The sequence below is a fragment of the Diabrotica virgifera genome, chromosome 8, assembly GCF_917563875.1.
Source record: "Diabrotica virgifera virgifera chromosome 8, PGI_DIABVI_V3a".
Classification (NCBI taxonomy): Eukaryota; Metazoa; Arthropoda; class Insecta; order Coleoptera; family Chrysomelidae; genus Diabrotica; species Diabrotica virgifera.
Genome location: NC_065450.1, coordinates 150906499 through 150930248, shown reverse-complemented (window position 1 = coordinate 150930248; position 23750 = coordinate 150906499). Strand labels below are relative to the sequence as shown.

General features: G+C 34.8%; 1 protein-coding gene across 1 annotated transcript in view; it reads left to right on the top strand.

Moving 5' to 3' along the window:
• The first annotated feature begins 4251 nt into the window (after positions 1 to 4251).
• Positions 4252 to 23750, top strand: part of LOC114332038 (putative phosphatidate phosphatase) — a 431124-nt gene continuing 411625 nt past the window's right edge. Inside the window, exon 1 of the mRNA XM_028281745.2 lies at positions 4252 to 4548. Coding sequence (XP_028137546.1) covers positions 4476 to 4548 — 73 coding nt within the window. The 5' untranslated portion in view covers positions 4252 to 4475. The remainder of the gene's footprint in view (positions 4549 to 23750) is intronic.

The window sequence follows — 23750 nt, the reverse complement described above, 5'->3', positions numbered from 1 at the left end:
TTTATATTCTAACAAATCTACGTCGTACTTCAACAGCGTAGGTGAGAACATCGTTAAAGTATAGAACAATTATTAATAGTGTAGTAGTAATATTAATTATTATTTAATAAATATAGTTAGAGTTATAAAGATATTGTGAGTTCCTAGTGCATTTATATGGAGGTGGATACTGAGGGGAAACCCCCTCCTCAACCAGATCCTGGAGAAAATATAGATCCTGTAAATCAGATAAGTGGTTCAAATAATTTAAATTTAGTTATAGATTCTCCTTTAATAAATAAACATGCAAATGAACAAAACAACAAAAATCAGTTTGTATCGAAAGAAAAGTTTGTAGATTCTAGTTTAAATCCAACACCGAGTTTATCGGTTTCTAATGACAACGATAAAAAAGATAAAACAACATTCTTTTATCAGTCTACGGACACGGCTCCTTTTCAAATTTATATTGAAAACAATACGGATAATTATACAGGGCAGTTAAATGCAATAAAAATTGGAGAAATAATATTAACATCATATCCGCAATTAGATAATAAAATAAAACAAATACAGTCTATAGGGAAAAATCGTATTCGGGTATTGTTGAAAGATTATTTAAGTGCTAATATATTAATAAAATCACACATTTTAAAAAATAAAAATTTGTCTGCGTACATTCCTAAATTTTTAATATTTCGTTTGGGAATTATTAGACACATTGATAAAGATTTACCAGTTGATTATTTGAAAAATAAAATTAGGGCCTATGATTTTCATCGTAAATTTGAAGTTGAATTTGTTAAAAGAATGAATCGAAAAATAAAAAATTCAAATAACGAAATAGAATTAATACCCACAAGTACCATTTTGGTTTCTTTCAAAAGTCAAACTCTACCTAAGTATGTAGAAATAAATAAGGTTCTTTACGAAGTAGAAGTTTATAAACAAAGGGTTGTAATGTGTAATAATTGTTATCGTTACGGACATATTGGTAAGCAATGTCGTTCTAAAATAAGATGCTTGAAATGCTCTCAGAATCATGACACAGTAACCTGCTCATCAGAAGAAGTTACAGTAAAGTGTTTTTCTTGCAATGGAAACCATTTTACAAACGATTTTAGTAGATGTCCAGAATACAATAGACAAGAAAAAATTAAACAAATTATGTCACAGTCAAATTGTTCCTTCAAGGATGCAAATAGTAGTGTTCCTAAAAAAAGTTACGCTGATATAGTATCTAAGCATTTAACTACAACCACAATTGATAATAAAATAGTTAATTCTAATCTAGAACAAAATTCATTATTAAATTCAGTTAATGTTCATGTACCATCTACATCGTCCAAGTCATTTCCACCAATATCGTACCAGTCCAATACGCGACCCATTTCTCAACGATCAAATCCACATTCATATTCTCAAGCACAATTAAATAGCTTTCCAAAAAAAAGTAAAAGATCGTATCCTTTATCTCCCGATCCTACATTGTCAGAGCACCAGTCCATTGTTAGTTCAGTTAACCTTCCGTTTAAAAAAGGAGGAATTTTGAGCACAGAACAATATCTTTCCAATATCCAAAAAGAAAATAATTCAGAAAACGAAGGTAATGAAATTTCAAACTTAATTTTTCAGATAGTTTTATCAACCATAAATATAATAAAGGGCAAAAATAAATTCGATATACAAGAAAACGAAATTACAAATACACACACCGGCAAAATTAGCCGAACACTTTAAAAATGGGACATGTTTGATGTCTCGGATTTCCTAAACCAGTTGTCCGATTTGAGTGATTTTTTTAATATGTTATAGCCTTATCATTTAAGAATATCGGTGTAATAATATTGTTGCTAGACAGGTAAATGTCATTTTATACCGGGTGTTATAATCATACTGTGTTTTTTCCTTAAAGTTCGGAGCACTCTGTGGAATATTGTAGCCTATATAAAATATTAAAATTAAAACTCAATTGTAGCCTTAGGCTTTCTTAACATTTTCTTATTTGGATCATTTGCTTAGGTTGGATAATACAGAAGTTAGGTACTTTAACAACTAGTCACGATCTTCATCATTACAGGGTGTTTCTAAATAAGTGAGACAAACTTTAAGGGGTAATTCTACATGAAAAACTAATGACCGTTTGCTTTATAATCATATGTCCGCAAATGCTTGGTTTCCGAGATACGGAATGTTGCATTTTTTCTTTCAAACTGATTATTTATTTATTGCTCTAAAACTGGTTGAGTTATGCAAATGAAATTTGGTAGGTTTTAAGAGGTAGTTATTGCGCATTTTTTGACATACAATTAAATTTTTTTTTTCACCATTGGCGTGCATTCTGGATATATCTAAAATGTTTATACCCGTATGCACGCCAGTGGTGAATATAAAATTCTTAATTGTATGTCAAAAAATGCGCAATAACTACCTCTTAAAACCCACTAAATTTCATTTGCATATCTCAACCGGTTTTAGAGCAATAAATAAATCGTCAGTTTAAAAGAAAAAATTCAACATCCCGTATCTCGGAAACGAAGTATTTGCGGACATATGTTTATAAAGCAAAAAGTCATTAGTTTTTCATGTAGAATTACCCCTTAAAGTTTGTCGCACTTAGTTAGAAACACCCTGTATTGATGAAGAAGATGACTAGTTGTTAAAGTACCTAACTTTGTTATTATCCAACCTAAGCAAATTATCAAAATAAGAAAATGTTAAGAAAGCCTAAGGCTACAATTGAATTTTAATTTTAATATTTTGTATAGGCTAGAATATTCCACAGAGTGCTCCGAACTTTAAGGAAAAAACATAGTATGATTGTAACACCCGGTATAAAATGACATTTACTTATCTAGTATCAATATTATTACACCAGTATTCTTAAATGATAAGGCTATAACATATTTAAAAAATCGCTCAAATCGGACAACTGGTTTAGGAAATCCGAGACATCAAACATGTCCCATTTTTAAAGTGTTCGGCTAATTTTGCCGGTGTGTATATTATTAAAGCTAGTTTAAATAACCTTTTTGAACATGGATCAGATAACTCTTTGTCAATGGAATCTTAAATCGGCAAATTCAAATAAAGAAAACTTACAATATTTGTTAAATGAGAGAAACATTGATATAGCTTGCTTGTCAGAAACTAGATTTACATCCAATAAATATTTTAATCTTCCAGGCTACAATATTGTGAGGGATGACCGTTTGGACCGCAGTGGTGGTGGAACGGCCATCCTTATTAAGTCCAAACTTTTGTATACGGAACTACCGATCTCTGTTCTCCTACCTAATTGTAATCAAACATCCATTATTGTAAAATGTAATGATAAAAAAAATATTACTATTGTATCGCTATACGTTCCACCAAAAACTAAAATTTCTTTGCATATTTGGGATAAATTCTTCAGTTCTTTTAAGCCACCTGTAATCTTTACAGGAGATTTTAATTCGCATAATATTGCTTGGGGTGGGCCAAACACAGACTGCTACGGCATAACACTTATGAAAGCCCTAGATCGAAATAATCTTGTCTATCTAAACGATGGAACAGCTACATTTATAGGAAATTATTTACAAACTCAGTCAGCTATCGATTTGACAATTTGTTCTCCTTGTATAAAACATTTACTACATTGGCAAACATTGAAGGATCTTTACGGGTCTGATCATATTCCATGCATTACACAAATATATATGTCTCCCAAAATTAATAAATCATTATCTTGTAGAAAATGGAATATTAAAAAGGCTAACTGGGATCTATATTATATGGAGTCCCATGAACAGTTTAGTAAAACAGAAGTTGGTGATTACAATTCTTTTATACAAATTGTAGAAACCACAGCAAACCTTTCTATACCTAAATTTAAATCCAATCAATGTTCAAATAAAAATAAACAATGGTGGAATGAAAAATAATAAATAATAAAAAAATACTTATAGACTAAACACAATAGGGGGGTCCATGGACCCGTTGACCCCCTGTATCCGCGCCTGTTTGTACCTATGTGCTGTATTTAAATATCGATTTGTTCCGGTGTTTTTAGTGCTAAATGCCCTGATTATCGATTATTCCATATTAATAATCTTGGGATATAAAGATAAGACATGATAATGATGCAAATTGGAAGTATTATAAAAAAACTAATGAACTAATAATAATTGATGGTTATTTCGCCCCCCATACGCTGCGTCTATGCGCAATTAGTGTCATGGAGGGAGATCCCAGGTGAGATCCAAAGCCAGCTCAAAGACCGTTCTAACATTGAACTGGCTATTCGATACTCCGTTCCGTCAGTCAGTGTTGATACGGCGCCAAGCGAGAGAGTGTCGTTTCCGCGCATAAAACATCGAGCGTTCGTTGATTCTCACGCGAATTTCATGAATGAACCCTAAACCCGCGGTTGTTTCCATATTTTTGACAGGTGTTTTTCTTTCCTACGATGATCAATGAATTGACGTGAAGTGTGTAATCGATTATTAGCCAAAATGGCCAACTCCGGGAACGAAACCATAGTTCGAATCGAAAAAGTATTATTGGACATTTTTTTGATGAATTGTGGTAAGTTCTTTTAGGTTATGTCATCTAGGTCAATATTACCGTGAACAAGGGAACAACGAAAGTATATCATGTTTGTTCATGGCGCTCGGAAGAGATAAAATGCTAATAAACTCGATTATTTACTTAATGACTAATGTTTATATGTATTAGTCTCTGACAGTAGGTCATTTTTACAACTAGTGTTTTGTAGTAAATGTGGATAAGGTCATGGTATCAATGCAGTTTGATTTATATGTAACTTTACATATTTTTATCACAAAAATTGCTTGTGGTCAGAACAGTTTATACGTTTTTAATAAACATTACTTAACTCTCTGCGCGTTTACAGCTGATATTTATTTATAAGTATACTGTTATAAAACACTGTTACTAACTATTGTGTAAATAAACAAATAAAATGTTTTTTTAAAGTAGACAATTCTTATAAAACAAGTTTGTTACCTCATAAATCTGTTTAGTCCAATCAAATCAACAGCCATTTTCTCGTGGAATTTTGAGAACCAAGGTCGATTTCCTTGAAAATTTGGATTGAGGTAGTAATTATAACCTTTGTCAAAATCTACCCTATGCCAAACTGCGCTTTTGCCCTGGGGGTGAAAGCAACCCCATCTAGGGGATGGAAATTTTTTTTATCAAAATAACTAGATATGGAAATCGATAGAGTGACCAATTTGACTAAATTTTGTTCTATAAAACTTTTTTGCAAAATTGACACTTTCTAAGTTATTTGCGATTGAAACTATGCATTTTTCATTGAAAAAACTCACGTTTTATAACAGTTTTTCATGATGAATAAAAAATTCAATTTTATAGAAAAAATCATTAAGAACAAAATTGTAGCTAATAAAAAAGCAAAGAGATTCACGTCTGAAAGTTCTATGCAGGGCCGTCTTAACCATACACGGCGCCGGGGTGCAAGACTCACTTTTGCGCCCCCTTTTGTCAGAAGATTATATAGGTTATAGTTACGCTAAAATTAAAACTAATTATGTTTGCTTTCTTTATTTATATATTAAAAACATGGTTTCAGTATTCATAAAAGATCAATCTTATAACGCTGTACCATAATTTTTAAAATACCTATATCAAAGTCAACTTTTCTAGCTTGTAAGTTGGCAAAAGTTTTTATTGCTTCGGTGATATCAATTTTTACTTGAATTTCTATAATTATTAAAGCCAGCTTTGTTAACCTGTCTTGGTCCATTGTTGAGCGCAGATAATTTTTGATCAATTTAAGTTTAGAAAAAGACCTTTCTCCTTCAGCTATTGTTACTGGAAGTGTTAAATGTATCCTTAAACAGTTTATTATAAAGAGGCCGAAATAATTAGACCGAAAGCAGGAGACCGAACTCATTAGACTGAAACGAGAATGGTTCCCTTCATACTCCAGAGTAAATAAATCTAAATCAAAAATGAATTACCATTTTCAATTTCGTTGCAAAACGAAAATACAGCCGAACCATATTCTAGTCTAATCAGAGAGTGCAGCAAGCATTTCTACCGGTTTCGAAACTTATTAGTCACTCATCAGGAGGCACATATGCTGCTCTCTCTCTCTCCCATCCAACCAAAACAACCCCCCAGCGTGCAGTCCCAGATTGCAACGAACGAAATGGCAAATATGCCCTAGCGGCAACTGCTAGCAAAAAGACTAAGTTTTCACTCTAATGGCATATAAAACAACATAATGCTATTCTACATCCCACCAGAATGAAAACAATGGAAACCTTCTCTGGTTACACCTCCGAGGCTTCTACAATTTGCAAGCCATACGGATGCTGAGACTAAGGAAGATGAGAGAATTCTACAATTTACAATTCACGTCCCATCTGCTCAGCGCGGTAAAGTTCAAACTGCACGCTGGGGGTTTGTTTTGGTTGGATCAGAGAGAGCAGCATATGTGCCTCCTGATGAGAGACTAATAAGTTTCGAAATCGGTATAGATGCTTGCTGCACTCTCTGATTGGACTAGAATATGGTTCGGCTGTATTTTCGTTTTGCAACGAAATTGAAAATGGTTATTCATTTTTGATTTACATTTACTCTGATTGGAGTATGAAGGGAACCATTCTCGTTGGAACTTTACCGCGCTGAGCAGATGGGACGTGAATTGTAAATTGTAGAATTCCCTCATCTTCCTTAGTCTCAGCATCCGTATGGCTTGCAAATTGTAGAAGCCTCGGAGGTGTAACCAGAGAAGGTTCCCATTGTATTCATTCTGGTGGGATGTAGAATAGCATTATGTTGTTTTATATGCCATTAGAGTGAAAACTTAGTCTTTTTGCTAGCAGTTGCCGCTAGGGCATCTATGCCATTTTGTTCGTTGCAATCCGGGACTGCACGCTGGGGGTTTGTTTTGGTTGGATCAGAGAGAGCAGCATATGTGCCTCCTGATGAGAGACTAATAAAGTTTCGAAACCGGTAGAGGTGCTTGCTGCACTCTCTGATTGGACTAGAATATGGTTCGGCTGTATTTTCGTTTTGCAATGAAATTAAAAATGGTTATTCATTTTTAACAGAAGTTAACTTTAAAATTTTGGTTTTGCAATTGTAACCGAGTCAATTAATATCTGTTCAAACGCAGTGTCAGTGCGGTTGTTGGTTAAATCATCACTAAATTGATCAAGCATCTAACAGCTTCCGAAATAATAATATCGCTAATTTGCAAGGTTTTGCTGACAATATTAACCTTTACTAAAATATTATACCATGTCACGACAGAGCAGATAAACTTAAATTTCTTTAATTTTGTAATCAATGAGCTTTCGATGTTTCTTGTGTCATTGTCGTATTTGTTGTTGTCAAAAATTGAGTATAATGCACGGTAAATTTTCCCCATAGTCAAACGAAGTCTTTTTAATGAGTTAATTTTACTCTCCTACCGTGGACGGCCGTAGTGTGACCGTAGCTCAGAGACATCATACCTTGGTTCATAAGCCAGAGCGCACGGTTCGAGCCCCGGCAACAACAATCCCATCGCGCATTTGAAAGCGGTTTTAATGTTAAGGTGGGTATCTCATATGACATTCCACCCATTCCACCGTAATATTAATGCGAAAAAAAAACATAAATTTTTTTAACAAATAAAATTTATTATTTCCGTAAGGCTGTGAGCCGCACAAGGAACATAAAACGCAAGAGGATTCATGTCTTAAACAATTTAAAAAAAATTTTGAATGCCAAATAGCTCCCCAAGCGGCAATTATACGTTTGTCAGCAAATCGGATACACTGATAATTTTTACAAGATTGTGATACAAACTTCATTGTCACTCGACATTCAATATTGGTCAAAATAACGCGTCACCTTTTTGAAATTATTGTCGGAATAATCTAAATGGGTTTCATATACTTATTTCATTTGCAAATCATAGGTGTAGTATGTATTTAATAATAGCCTTTGTAAAAAATACCGAAAGTGCACTTGCATGTTTTTGTTATTTGTAGTTTTTTTAAGGACAAAAGGGCAAGTTTGAGCCTAGCAAGTGTTCGGCTTGCGCCCCTTGGGCTTGGCGCCCGGGTGCCTCGCACCCCTTGCACCCCCGGGTAGAGACGGCCCTGGTCCTATGCAAACCCAATAATGACTAAATGACTGCGTTATTGCTCTTTAAAGGATGGTTATTTTCGAAGAACATTGAAATAGAGAACCTTTAATCCCAAATAACTCGAATGTGGTGCAATTTTTTGGGAAAACTTTAGAGACATCTTTTAAAGTTCATTAAAAAACCTTTCAAATAAGCTCTGATACAAGTTTTTTTCGTAAGAACTGACTGACTTATAGTCTAGGCGCCAATTAGAGGTCACCGTGTCATTTTCAATTCTGATGGACAATCTCAACGGTTTCTTACGGATTTTTTTCTGCTGACTACGAATTTCGAGGGTGGAATTCGATACGAGTGGTCAAAAAATTGTTATAAACAATTTAATTGTTTATAAGGCTCTGGCTCATAAACTAAAAGAGATAAACAAAAATGTTTCAATTAAAATTTGTTCCGTAATTAAAAACTAAGAAAAAACGTTTACTAAACTTAAACCTAACAATTAGAACTCAACATATTGTAAAATTAGTGCACAATGCAAATTGCAAAATAAGTATTTTTCGAAGCTTTATCGATCGTGACTTGGCTTCTACGCACGCAAATGAGCCTTAGAAGGTATCGTTTTAAAGCTTAATTAAAACACTTCCAAACAAAGTTTGTTAAATAACTTTATCTTCATTTGTTTTAGAGTGATACCAGTTTGAAGTTATAATTTTCTTAAAAAAATTGTACATTAATTTGTTTATAAAGCTTTCAAGCAAATTTGAGCTATAAACGTTTATACTTTAATTAACAATAATGATAGAAGAACTCAAAAAGAACCTTTTAAGCTTAAGAAAATATTCGTAAATTTATTTTTGGTGTCTTTACCGTGATATTACTTGACTGTGAGCCGATCTTGAGCCTCAGAGCGTGCTATTAAATTATCGATATCTTGGCCAAAAATAAACCTACGAACACTTTGGTAAGCGGAAAAGGTTCTTTTTGAGCTCTTCTATTATTAGTTTTATTTAAAAGTATAAATGTTTATTGCTCAAATTTACTAAAAACCCTTATAAACAAATTAATGTACAATTTTTTTAAGAAAATTATAACTTCAAACGAGTATAACTTTAAAACGAACGAAGATAAAGTAATTTGACGAACTTTGTTTGGAAGTATGATAATTAAGCTTTAAACTGAGATATCGAAGAGGTGATTTTGATGTGTAGAAGCCGAGTTACGATCAATAAAGCGTCGAAAAATACTTGACTCTGAGCCGAACTTGCACCTCATATCGCGCCATTAAAATATCGATATCTTGGCCAAAAATAAACTTACGAATATTTTCGTAAGCTCAAAATTTCCTTTCTGGGTTCTTCTACCATTATGGTTAATTAAAGTATAAATGTTTATAGCTCAAATTTGTTTGAAACCCTTATAAACAAATTAATGTACAATTTTTTTAAGAAAATTATAACTCCAAACAGGTATAACTTTAAAACAAATGAAGATAAAATAATTTAACAAACTTTGGTCGGAACCCTTTTAATTAAGCTTTACAATGATACCTTCTAAGGCTCATTTGCATGCGTAGAAGCCGAGTTCAGATCGATAATGTTTCGAAAAATACTTATTTTGCATTTGCAATTTGCATTGTTCACTAATTTTACAATATCTTCAGTTCTAATTGTTGGATTTAAGTTTCGTAATCGTTTTATCTTCGTTTTTTACTACGGAACAAATTTTATTTGAAACATTTGATTTTATCTCTTTTAGTTTACGAGCCAGAGCCTTATAGACAATTAAATTGTTTATAACAATTTTTGTCCACTCGGATCGAAAACCACCCTCGAAATTCGTAATAAGTAGCCAAAAATCCACAAGAAACCGTTGAGTTTGTTCATCAGAATTGAAAAGGACACGGTGACCTCTCTGACGCCTAGACTATTACGACGAAAATAAAGTCGCTCTCTTTTTTTCTTTTTGAATGTAAAAATTAAACCCCTGGTCGTTACAATCCGAACAGAAATGAATAGCTTACCACTTAAAATTAACTTTTTTTAGGTATAATTAATACGATCCATGTGATTTGACCGGTTTGGAATGCTTAGTTTAGAAAAAATAGTTGATTAAAACGAAAATGACATTTTTAAGTTTTCTAAAAAAAGTGCATTTTTCTCTAATAAATCTTAAAGTATTCATAGTATAAAAAAACGGTTCAAATATTAACTGTAGAATTTCTTTTACTGAAAATTTAGATTTTTTTGTTTTTGTATCATGAATACTTTTAGTTTTATTTGAGAAAATGCACTTTTTATTAATTATATTAATGTCATTTTCGATTTAATCAACTATTTTTTCTAAACTAAACATTCCAAGGTCGAATCACATGGATTGTATCAATTATATTTAAATAAAGTTAATCTTAGGTGGGAAGCCATTCGTTTCTATTAGGATTGAAACGACGAGGGTTTAATTTTTACATTTCAAAAAGAAAAAAGCAAAGAGCGACTTTATTTTCGTCATAACTCTGTCAGTCCTTATGCAAAAAACTTTTGTCAGCGATTATTTGAAAGATTTTTTAATTAACTTTAAAAGATGTCTGTTAAGTCTTCCCAAAAAATTGCACCACATTCGAGTTATTTGAGATTGAAAGTTCTCCATTTCGAGGTTCTTCGAAAATAACCAACTTTTAAAGAGCAATAACTCGGTCTAGAGTCTAGGTCTTTACGACGCGAATCTCTTTGTTTTTTATTAGCCACAATTTTGTTCTTAATTATTTTTTCTATAAAATTAAATGTTTTTAAGTTATTATTAACAAACTGTTATAAAACGTGAGTTTTTCCAGTGAAAAATGCATAGTTTCAATCGCAAATAACGTGGAAAGTGTAAATTTTGAAAAAAAATGTTATAGAACAAAATTTACTCAGAATTGGTCACTCTATCGATTTCCATAGTTATTTTGATTAAAAAATTATCATCCCCTAGATGGGGTTATTTTCACCCTCAGGGCAAACAGGTTTTACAGTTTTTTACCGCTGATGAGTGGTCTAGTAGTGGTGTGTATAAAACTTACTATGTTCGATTTTTGCCAAAAAGAGAATATTTGCTTATGTTTTTTAGTATCTAATACTTCTTCATGTTGGTAGAGTTTGGTATGTCCATGATGAAGGTAAAACAGATTTACATTCGTTGGTAAAACCCTTAAAAGTGAGAATGACAATATTATACGATAATATGTCGGAAGTGGTACTTGCACTTGCACCAACCTGGTGCCCAGGGTTACTGCTAAAGGCACGTCATCTTTTGGAGTTTTGAGGGTTTCCGGGTCTAAATCGATGGAGGTATTTGGAGTTGCTGAACACGAATGTGACATCAGAACTGACCCTCAGAACATCTAGTGTCAAGGGTTACTTCTATGCACGCAATCTTTTAGAATTTTGATGCTTTCCCACACTAAAATAATGCAAACAGTACTCTTGGATTTTCGGGGATGCTGAGTATGATTATGACGCAGGTGAAGGCCTCTGGAGTAGTTCAGATGAAGAATTTTATACTTAAAGGCGGGTTGACATTACTAGTGAATAACGAACGTGGCTCACGCTGACGTATTTTGCCAGTGCTATTGTTGGATATTTTATTATCTATTTTCAAACTCGAGCAGTACATTTGTATTTATGCATTACATACAAATACAAATGTACTGCTCGAGTTTGAAAATAGATAATAAAATATCTAACAATAGCACGGATAAAATACGTCAGCGTGAGCCACGTTCGTTATTCACTAGTAATCTCAACCCGCCTTAATGTTGTTTGTTTCTAAAATCCAGCATTTTTATTTTTTTACAATAATGAATTTCAACACTTTATAGGACACTAACCCTGGGCACCAGATGTTCCGCGGGTCGGCGACCCCAAAAACCCCCCGAGTAACAAAATATTGTCCGTAATAATAGATCTATTTTGAAGTTTTCATAACATTTTATATGGCCCCGAAAATTGCATGCACTTTTGGATGAATTTTATGCACTGTGGAAATGCCTTTTCACTTATTGTTCTATTGTAGATTTTTTTCTTGACATCATTCCTAACACTATGCAAAAAGTTGCCGATTTACTTATTCCGGTGTTTCTTGTTCTATGCGGCCTGGAATAACATGACATGGAAGCGATTTTACAAAATAGGTATACCCACTGTCAGCAAAAGCTCCGCCTTCTCCACATACGTCGCGTCATCCAGAACTGGAAGTATCCTTACCCGCTATCAACACATCTTACAAAATGTACCCGATTCCAGCACATGTGGTGCCATTTGAATCCACTGTGTTTTTGTATTTTCACTAAAGTTTTCTATCCATTTATTGCATTGCACACTATAATCTGTCTCGGTATTATTTCGGTTTAGATTTGTTCCTACGCACTCCTTAAAATTAGCATTATCAGAACATGATTCAATCTCTATACCTACATCTTCATCGCGCAGTTTTAAATATTTTCTTAAAAATAATTCAGATATTTTTTATACATATTTAGATGAAACGATGGCCACAAACAAACTGACGACCACACTCAAGATTACTGCATAATAGTTCGTTAAAAGGTTCAAGGGGCAATATGCATATGTGCTGGAATCGGGTATATTTTGTAAGATGTGTTGATAGCGGGTACGGATACTTCTTTTCTGGATGATGTATTCGTATAAGTCGGGGCTTGTGTTGAGAGCGGGTATATTTTGTAAAATTGCGACCTGGAACACATTTTTGTTACATAAGCATTTTTACGAAATGGTACATTGACTTTGTTGTCCCTTTTTACGTAAGGAGTTCTTCGGTTGTTTTGCCATTCCACAGGAATGTTTCTAGTTTGCCATGCCCAATATAGTTTCACAAGCCAATCTTTCTGCCTGCCTTTCTATTTTATTTCTTTTTAAACCTTCTACTTCTTTTACTTCTTGAAGAATGGAAAAAAATAAAGATGTTTTGAATACAATTAACTTTAGAAAACTGCAATATCTGGGAAATGTCATGGGGGACGAGTGTTATAATTTGTTGCAATTAATAATACAAGGAAGAATACAGAGTCGAAGGAGTCGTGGAAGAAGATACATCTCCTAGTTAAACAATTTGAGAGCTTGGTTTAACTGCACTTCTGCTGATTTCTTTAGAGCAGCGGTATCGAAAGTGCGAATTGCCATGATGGTTGCCAGCATGCTTAGAGGAGATGGCACATGAAGAAGAAGAAGAAGACTTCTTTTACGTTTATATCTTCAAAACATCGAGTGTTTCTTGATTCTCATGCATATTTAAAGTAGGTACCTACCCTACCAACTAATCTGTTAAATTTATTTTGTTTTTCCCAGGTTTTTCCGTTTTGCTTAGTGATAAATTAAAGTTCTGAATAGTCCTTTAATGACTGGAACTACCTATGATTTAACTAGTTATTAAAATAACGAGGATTGTAACGGGTAGCTCTTTCAGGAAAACAAACTCAGTAAAACGCAGGTTAAAAATAAAGTAAATATACTTAGGATATTTATATACAGTTCAAAATAAATAAAACAAAATATAATTACATCTTCTGCAAAGAAAAAAAAAACTTATTACCGTCATCAAAACATAATACTAATATTAAAATGATACAATACATGATACAATACACAACACAATATAATAGCAATCTAGCTACACGGAATAAACCTAACTACACATTCAGACTCGGAGCCGTCGTATTTCAATCCAATGCGATAACATTAAACAGCGACATACAGTCGCCCGTCCATCGTCACTACCGCTCACTGCGGTAACGGTTCCAGTGGAACGCCACGTCAATACTGAGGCTCCTACCTCGGCAAAGTACTGGCTCAACCTGCCGCATCTCTGCCATTGAGCCCTTCTTGATTCAATCCGTCAAGAAGGGCTGATTTTATGATTCTCCTCGTCGTTTTAAATACGCTCTCCGTGCCATTTCTCCTTCGGTTTCGCCTAGTGGGGTATGTGGAGGGGATGCGCCAACATAGATACTCCTTCGATCATCTACGGTCGACCTGCCGATCGCTAGCTGTTAACACCCCCTTCTCTTTGGAAAACAAAAAAAAAATGTAACATTTTTTTTTGTGCCGTGTATGCTAGACGGCTTGGACTCAACGGTGTGGTTTTTGTCGATTTTTCGTTACTTCGTAAACTGGTCCTGGATGGCTATCAAGAAGATGCTTCCCTCTGTAGATCTTGGACGTGGTGCCCTCAAATCCATTGGGACAGTGTGCCAAGGCTTTTCTGGCTTCATCTTCGACGGTTGAACGTATTTTCTTAAACGTCGTGGTCCCATCAACAGTGTCGTCTTTTTCTGTGATTCGTGAATTGGTTTCAGATGAGTGACTAGAAGGTGCTTCCTTCTGTAGATCTTGGGTGTGATCTCCTCAACTCCAGTGGGACAGTGTGTCAAGGCTTTTCTATAGCAAATGGTCACATTCTTCCTGCTGGCTGCATCTGTGACGGTTTACTCTTAAGGCATATTCTTTTTGTCGGTTTTCTCTTCGCAAACTGGTCTGGGATGATTGTCAAGAAGATGCTTCCCTCTATAGATCTTAGGCGTGGTCCCCTCAAATCCATTGGGACAGTGTGCCAAGGCTTTTCTGGCTTCATCTTCGACGGTTGAACGTATTTTCTTACACGTCGTGGTCCCATCAACAGTGTCGTCTTTTTCTGTGATTCGTGAATTGGTTTCAGATGAGTGACTAGAAGGTGCTTCCTTCTGTAGATCTTGGGTGTGATCTCCTCAACTCCAGTGGGACAGTGTGTCAAGGCTTTTCTATAGCAAATGGTCACATTCTTCCTGCTGGCTGCATCTGTGACGGTTTACTCTTAAGGCATATTCTTTTTGTCGGTTTTCTCTTCGCAAACTGGTCTGGGATGATTGTCAAGAAGATGCTTCCCTCTATAGATCTTAGGCGTGGTCCCCTCAAATCCATTGGGACAGTGTGCCAAGGCTTTTCTGGCTTCATCTTCGACGGTTGAACGTATTTTCTTACACGTCGTGGTCCCATCAACAGTGTCGTCTTTTTCTGTGATTCGTGAATTGGTTTCAGATGAGTGGCTAGAAGGTGCTTCCTTCTGTAGATCTTGGGTGTGATCTCCTCAACTCCAGTGGGACAGTGTGTCAAGGCTTTTCTATAGCAAATGGTCACATTCTTCCTGCTGGCTGCATCTGTGACGGTTTACTCTTAAGGCATATTCTTTTTGTCGGTTTTCTCTTCGCAAACTGGTCTGGGATGATTGTCAAGAAGATGCTTCCCTCTATAGATCTTAGGCGTGGTCCCCTCAAATCCATTGGGACAGTGTGCCAAGGCTTTTCTGGCTTCATCTTCGACGGTTGAACGTATTTTCTTACACGTCGTGGTCCCATCAACAGTGTCGTCTTTTTCTGTGATTCGTGAATTGGTTTCAGATGAGTGACTAGAAGGTGCTTCCTTCTGTAGATCTTGGGTGTGATCTCCTCAACTCCAGTGGGACAGTGTGTCAAGGCTTTTCTATAGCAAATGGTCACATTCTTCCTGCTGGCTGCATCTGTGACGGTTTACTCTTAAGGCATATTCTTTTTGTCGGTTTTCTCTTCGCAAACTGGTCTGGGATGATTGTCAAGAAGATGCTTCCCTCTATAGATCTTAGGCGTGGTCCCCTCAAATCCATTGGGACAGTGTGCCAAGGCTTTTCTGGCTTCATCTTCGACGGTTGAACGTATTTTCTTACACGTCGTGGTCCCATCAACAGTGTCGTCTTTTTCTGTGATTCGTGAATTGGTTTCAGATGAGTGGCTAGAAGGTGCTTCCTTCTGTAGATCTTGGGTGTGATCTCCTCAACTCCAGTGGGACAGTGTGTCAAGGGTTTTCTGCAGCAGATGGTCGCATCCTTCCTGCTCGTTGCATCGGCGACGGTTTATTTTCGGTTCGGACCATTCTCGGTTCGGTTCATTTTCGGTTCTTTTAAAATATACAAACAAAAAAAACTCAATAATTTTTGAACAGGCTCTATATATTCACGACGCATGTCGTGGATCTGTTACTGAGTCTGTGTCTTTGCCTGTTGTCAATTTGTGACGTTTACTTGTATAATGTCTTATTTTTGCTCGGATGCCAATTTTTAACGGGTAGTTACAAATTGGTGACTTTTAGTTTGCTCGGGCGCCATTTTGTAACGGGTAGCTCTTTCAGGACGACAGACTCAGTAAAACACAGGTTAAAAACATAGAATCAAAGAAACAAAAAAAAATAGATTTAAGATATTTACATACAGTTCAAAATAAATAATATAAAATATAATTATATCTTCTGCAAAGGAAAAATAACATTATACTTATAATCGTCATCAAAACATAATAGTAATGGCAAAATGATACAATACACAATACAATATAATAGCAATCTAGCTACACGGAATCAACCTATCTACAAATTCAGACTCGGAGCCGTCGTATTTCAATCCAATGCGATAACATTAACAGGGACATACAGTCGCCCGTCCATCGTCACTATCGCTGACTGCGGTAACGGTTCCGGTGGAACGCCACGTCAATACTGAGGGGCTTACATCAACAAAGTACCGGCTCAACCCGCCGCATCTCTGCTATTGAGCCCTTCTTGATTCAATCCGTCAAGAAGGACTGATCTCCTCGTCTTAAATCCGCTCTCGGTGCCACTTCTCCTTCGGTTTCGCCTAGTGGGGTATGTAGAGGGGATGCGCCAACATGTATACTCCTTCGATCATCTACGGTCGACCTGCAGATCGCTAGCTGTGGACATCTACGCCAGGGAAATATGGCAAAAATATACCATGTTCGGGACACTTGAGCAGCCACTTGTAAGTGGGTTTTTTGGGTACTGTATACCTAATACATTATAAATACAAAAATTCCCGTCACAGTTCGGACGAGAATTTTAGTTATTAACAAATAAGCGTCAAAAATAGAAGTTTTTCGTTTAAATCGCTACAGGTAAAAATAGGGTAATTAAATATCTTATTTATAGTATCATTCTTTTAGTAGATGAGCAAAGGTTTAAAATGGCAGTTTTTGAATTTTGATCCGATCCTTTGTTGCTTCGGAAATTTCTAAATAAAATTAATATTTCGAAAATAAAAACATTGCTAACTTTTGCGAAAATGACCTTAAGACTTTCATGTTGCACGAAGAGTTGAGTCAAACAGTCCATATAATGCACAAAAAATTTTAAGACGATTCGTCAATTAGCTTAAATATTATTCAATTTGTTTATCTCAAAAAGCTTTTTTTTTCCATATCATTGTTCAGAAAATAATACTGATATAGCAATTCTGTGGAAACCACGTGAAAGAAGAATAGCTATTTTAGAAGCATTTAAGAAAACTGATTAAAAAGTAATTTTTTCGTTCCGAAAACATTTTTCTAAAGTAGGGTCATGTTTTTCTTATAATCAATTTGAATAACTTTGTTAATATTGACTCTAGACCAGAACTTCTTTGGGATTTAAAAAGCTGGTATTTTTACACGAATTTTCAAAAAAAAACCTTTTCGCCTAGATTAATCAGGGTCAAAGTTAGCCACTTTTTTATTTAATTCACAGCTACTTTGTTTATAACAATTAAGCAACCTACCTAGCGCCATTTTGAAGTTCAAGGTATATAGTTTATTTGTAAAGTTTGACTAAACTTTGAACTTTATTAAAGTGGTTAATAAAGCTTTAAAAATTACGTCCTAACGAAATCGATTCGTGGTAGGTGGAGGGGAATAATTATTAAAATCCGTGCACTCAAAAAATGAAATCGATTCTTCAAACATATGCTGCAGTTAATATCTCCGGAGCTTGTTGATGGATTTTGATCATAATTTTTTAAATTTGTATATACTCGTAGTCTTGTAGAGTACGTTATAAACACATATCCCCACCTAATATTACAAAATGTTAGGGGGAAACCCCCTTCTCACTCAGGGATATGAAAAATAGATTGCGACCGATTCTATGACCTAGCGAATATGTATATATAATTTCATAACAAGCCGTTTCGGAGAAGTGTGCAACTAACTGTGTGACAGGAGAATTTTATAGATGCAAATATATAGATGGCTATTAAAAAATAGGGGTTGGTGATAGATAAAAGAGTGAAAATTAAGGGTTCTATGTATTTTTTAATTCTACACCATATAAAATTTAGGTAGACAATTTTGTCAAAAAAAAAATAAAAAAAAGAATGTCAAGGGGGCAACCCCCCTTATAATTTAGGGGCATAAAAAGTAGATTAGTACCTATTCTCGGTATTCTCGGTCCTACAGGATATACGTGTAAAATTTCATAAAAATCGGTCAAGCCGTTTCGGAGGAATATGGTAACTAACACTGTTACAGGAGAATTTTATGAATATACATAGAAGTAACTGTGAATTAAATAATAAAAGTGGCTAACTTTGACCGCAATTAACCTAGGCAAAAAGTTTTTTTTTGAAAATTCGTGTAAAAATAACAGCTTTTGAAATCCCAAAGCAGATTTACTCTACAGTCAATATTAACAAAGCTTTTCAAATTGATTTTAATCCAAAAATGACTCTATTTTAGTAAAATTATTTCGGAATGATAAAAATAATTTTTTGTAGATTTTTTTTAAATGATTTGAAAATCTAAGTGTTCTTCTTTCATGTGCTTTCCACATAATTGCTGTATCATTATTATTTTCTGAACAATAACATTGCAAAAAAAGTTCTTTTGGATAAACAAATTGAATAAAATATAAACTAATTGACGAATCGTCTTGAAATTTTTTGTGTATGGTATATACTGGTTGTCTCAACTTTTCATGCAATATCAAAGTCCTAAGTTGATTTTCGCAAAAGTATAACAAATTTTTTATTTTCGAAATTTTAGTCTTATTTTGCAATTAGCGAAGCAACAAATGATCGGACCAAAATTCAAAAACTGTCATTTTGAACCTTTGCTCATATAGTAAAAGAAGAATACTCTGAATAAGATATTTAATTAACCTATTTTTACCTGTAGCGATTTAAACGAAAAAACTTCCATTTTTGACGCTTATTTGTTAATAACTAAAATTCTCGTCCGGACTGTGACGGGCAATTTTGTATTATAATGTATTAGGTATATAGTATCCAAAAAAACCCATTTTCAACCTGGCTGCTCAATTGTTCCGACGAAAACCTTATTTCTATGGACTAATCATATTTATCATTACAAGATAAGCAATACTTTTGTTACATTTTTCATTTCACTGTAGTGTTATAGTTTACCAAGCAAGGTATAATTTCACCAGCCATTCTTTTTAGTATTTTGCAAGCTACTGTCTATCTGGATTTATGTTTTAGTTTAGTTCTTGTTAAAGCAACTTCTACTTATTTTACGTTCATATCTTCAGGTTGTTCGTATCCGTTCCATTTATTCGACTAGTGTGTTTGTTAAATTTGGTCTGTTTTCATAAAATTTCAATATTTTTTTAAAATAGTTTTATCCATGATTGCCTTTATTTATTTCCTCTTGACACGATTCAAATTATCTACATCATTTTTTCCTAAACAAATCGAAGAGTCCTCTTAGTTTCCTCATAGCTTGCTTAATTTTGAAGCTAACAACTTCTTCTGGAACTCCTTTCACAGGTATTTCTGAGTACTTTGACAAGTTTTTAGTATGCATCGTGTTATAAAATGCATCGTTTTCCAATTATTTAACTCGCCGAAAAAAATGCACATTCAATTGCCCGTTATAGCACTCACTTGAATTAATATGTTAATCGGTTTTTCAAGTAAGGGGTTTATTAGATTTTTTATTAGCTTTGATTTTGGTAATTTTGTTAAAACTTAAAAATGTTTTATTAAAATTAAAATCTTTGATCTTTAGTAACTCCAAAGTATTTGTTTATTTCAATAACTTAAGAGGACGCACAGTGGTTCCAAATGCTGAAAACATGGTCATGACGAGGCGCAAAAAAGTCCCTATCTAAGGATTTTCTTGTTTACAGTTGTTTTCTCATACTATCGTAGAGTCGTAATACGCAGGTATAAGGATCAGACTGGATTGTTTTCTGGTTCATAGCTCAGGAATAAGTGAGCCATGTCCGAGGTTATTTTGGCCGGCAGAGAAAGTGAAAAAGAACGCGTATATTGAAAACGATGTAAAGCGTTTTGTAGTTTATCAATTGTATCGCTGTAAAGCAGATTCTTATTTTTTAAGTATGTAGCAATGTAAGATGTAAGTTAACTTAAGATTTAAGTAGTAACAATAAATGCCTTAAATTTGGTCATGCATAAATAGTGAAAATACATATACTTGAAATAATCAAAATTTTGTAAAGATACATTCAAAAAGTACAAAATTCTGCATAATTCTGCGAATAATGTTTAGCTGCGACTAAATAATATATAGTAAGAAGATACAGACTCACTTTGGTTTAGCTGCCTATAACTGCCTATGCATTGCTGGTAATTGTTTGAATACAAAAGGGGGAAATTACGCATATTACATGATTCTGGCGATTGTTGAATATTGTACTTCGTAAAGAAAATGTATTGGTAATCAGCTATGTCAAAAGTCCCTTACATCCTCCTCCTCTGTCCTTTATCCTTCGTAAGGATGTGGTGACGTTATGGTATTTGACGAATGGTTGCTATCCATTCTTCTCTCTCCTGGGCGCGGTGTGCTGCCTCAGACAGAGAGTAACCGGTGGCGCATTTTATTTGGTCTGACCATCGGAGTGGCGATCTTCCTCGAGTTCTTTTACCCTTTACCTTGCCTTCAACCACCAACCTCTCCATGCCTTCTCTTCGTCTGGTAATGTGTCCAAAGTACCTCAATATATTTTGGTTGATGATGGTGGTAAGCCTAGTGTTGATGTCGAGTTCTGATAATATTGAGATATTTGTGCGATGTGCTGTCCAGGGCATATACCGACATTTCAAAGGCCATTATTATACGTCGTGAGTCAGACTTTTTAATGGTCCAAGTTTCTGAAGCATAGGTAGCGATAGGAAAGATAAGCGTCCGTACCAGGCGCAGTTTCGTGTTCCTGGTTATGGCCGTATTTTTCTATATTTTAGTGAGTTTGACCGTTGCTGATCTGGCCATTGTAAGGCGTCGGCGTATTTCTTCTTCGCATCCATCATTGTTTGTGATAACAGAACCTAAGTAATTGAAACGGCTTACCACTTCAAACCCCGCTACGTTTCGTATTTCCGGCTGGTTATTTCTAATTCGATCGATTATCATTACCTTGGTGTTCTGTGCATTAATTTTAAGTCCATATTCACGACTAATAGTATCTAGTCTGTACATGATGTATTCAAGTTCATTTGTTGATGATGCTAGTACTAAAGTGTCGTCAGCATAGCGGAGATTGCTGATTTTTCGGCCTCCGACTGATAGCCTCCCATACATCATCCAGCCTCAAAAGTCCACTGCTGAACATAGGCCTCCTCCCCTCGTTTCCAACCCCATCTATCCTGCGCCGCTCTCATCCAGTTTTTATTTACCTTTCTAAAGTCGTCAGTCCATCTTGTAGGCGGTCGACCGACGCTTCTCTTGTCTTCTCTTGGCCTCCATTTCAATAACCTATTCGTCCATCGCCCATCTGTCATTCTGGCTATGTGTCCTGCCCATCTCCACTTCAACCTGGCTATCCTCTCGATGACGTCAGTCACCTTTGTTCTTCTCCTGATTTCTTCGTTTCTGATTTTGTCTCGCAGAGTTATTCCTAACATTGACCGCTCCATTCTTCTCAGCGTGACTCTTAATTTGGTAGCCGAGGCTTTTGTTAAGGTGAGTGTTTCTGATCCGTACGTCAAGACTGGGAGGACGCACTGATCAAATACCTTTCTCTTTAGGCATGTGGGCAACTCACTTTTAAAAGTTTCTCTCAGTTTTCCAAAGACCCAAGACCTATTCTTCTCTTCAGTTCATGAGTCTGGTTATCCCTGCCAATCGTAATTTCATGTCCCAGGTATTTATATCTATCTACGAGTTCTATTTCCTTCCCAACAATACTGATGTTCTGGTTGGGTACCAAATTTGTCATTATTTTTGTTTTCGAGATGTTTATATTTAAACCTACATTTTCTGTAGCCACAACGAGTTCTTGTACCATCTCTCTTGCCATACCTAGATCCTCAGCTACTATGACTATATCATCGGCGAAGCGTAAGTTGTTTAGGTATTCTCCATCTATTTTTATTCCCTTTGTCATCCAATCCAAACTCTTAAAAGCATGTTCTAAGACCGTATTAAAAAGTTTAGGTGACATTGGGTCTCCTTGTCTAACCCCCCGTTCTATTTTTATGCGATTACTGTTAGTATGTAATTTGACAGTGGTTGTTGCCTGTAAGTATATTTTGTGTAAAAATTTTGTATACCTATAATCTAGCCTGCATTCTTTAAGCGCCTCTAATATTTTGCTAAGCTCAACTGTGTCAAAGGCTTTATGAAAATCGATAAAAACTAGAACTAGAGGTTTATTGTATTCCACTATTTTCTCTATTAGGTTTTTTATACTTTGTAGATGGTCCTTTGTTCCGTAACTTTTTCGGAATCCTGCCTGTTCTCTTGGTTGATAAGTCTCTAACTCTCTTTCCATTCTCTTAACTATTATTCGCGTAAATAACTTATATAAATGGCTGAGGACGCTAATCGGTCTGTAATTCTCTAAATTGGCTTTGTCTCCTGCTTTGTGTAATAGAATCATAGGAGCGTTGTTCCAGTATGTTGGAATATTGGCGTTGTGAAGGCAGGTATTGAAAATTAGCTTAATTTTTTCAAGTAGTATATTTCCTCCAATTTTTAGTGCTTCTGATACTATTCTATCTTCGCCTGGGGTTCGATTATTTTTCATTTTCTTCAGAGCCTCTTTGATTTCTGATTTTGTTATATCGGGCATTAAATCTGATCCTTGATTTAATACCCCAGTTTTTACTGTAATTGGAGGTTGCGTATTGTCATCTTTTTTTCTTGATTTGTATAACTCTGTGTAGAACTCTTCGACTATTGTTAATATTTCATCTCTGTTTGTAGTTTCTTTTCCAGTTCTGTTTCTTAGTTTGTTGATTTCTATTTTTCCTTTTTGTACGCTTTTCTTCAAAACTTTCATGTTCTTATTTTGCTCTATTGCTTGTTTTGTTTTTTCTACATTGTAGTTTCTTATGTCTTTTCTTATTGCCTTTGTGATCGTCTTATTTATTTGATTTAGTGCTTCTTTGCTGGAACTGGTATCTCCTTTCATCTGTCGTCTTAGTTCTATAAGGGTTTTAGTAGGTTGACTTAGTTTTTCATCTTTTTGGGTTGTTGGACAGTATTTAGTTTGAGCCTGTTGTATTGTGGTGATTATTTGTTTATTCAATATATTAATGTCTGTTGTTGTTGTATCTTTCAATGTATCATTAATATATTTTTCGAACTCCTGAATATTAGTTGGTTTTGCCCATTTCTTTGGGTGTTTCTTATTTATCATTTTGAGTCTTTCCTTTTCGATCGATATCGTTATTTTAGCTCTTACTAACCTGTGATCACTGCTTGTACTGAACTGATTTAACACATTTACGTCTTTAAATAATTATTTTTTGTTTGTTAAGAAATAGTCGATTTCGTTTCTTGTTTTTCCATCAGGACTTTCCCAGGTCCATCTTCTGTGTTTTTTTCCCTTATAATATAAAATTTTAAACAAGCATT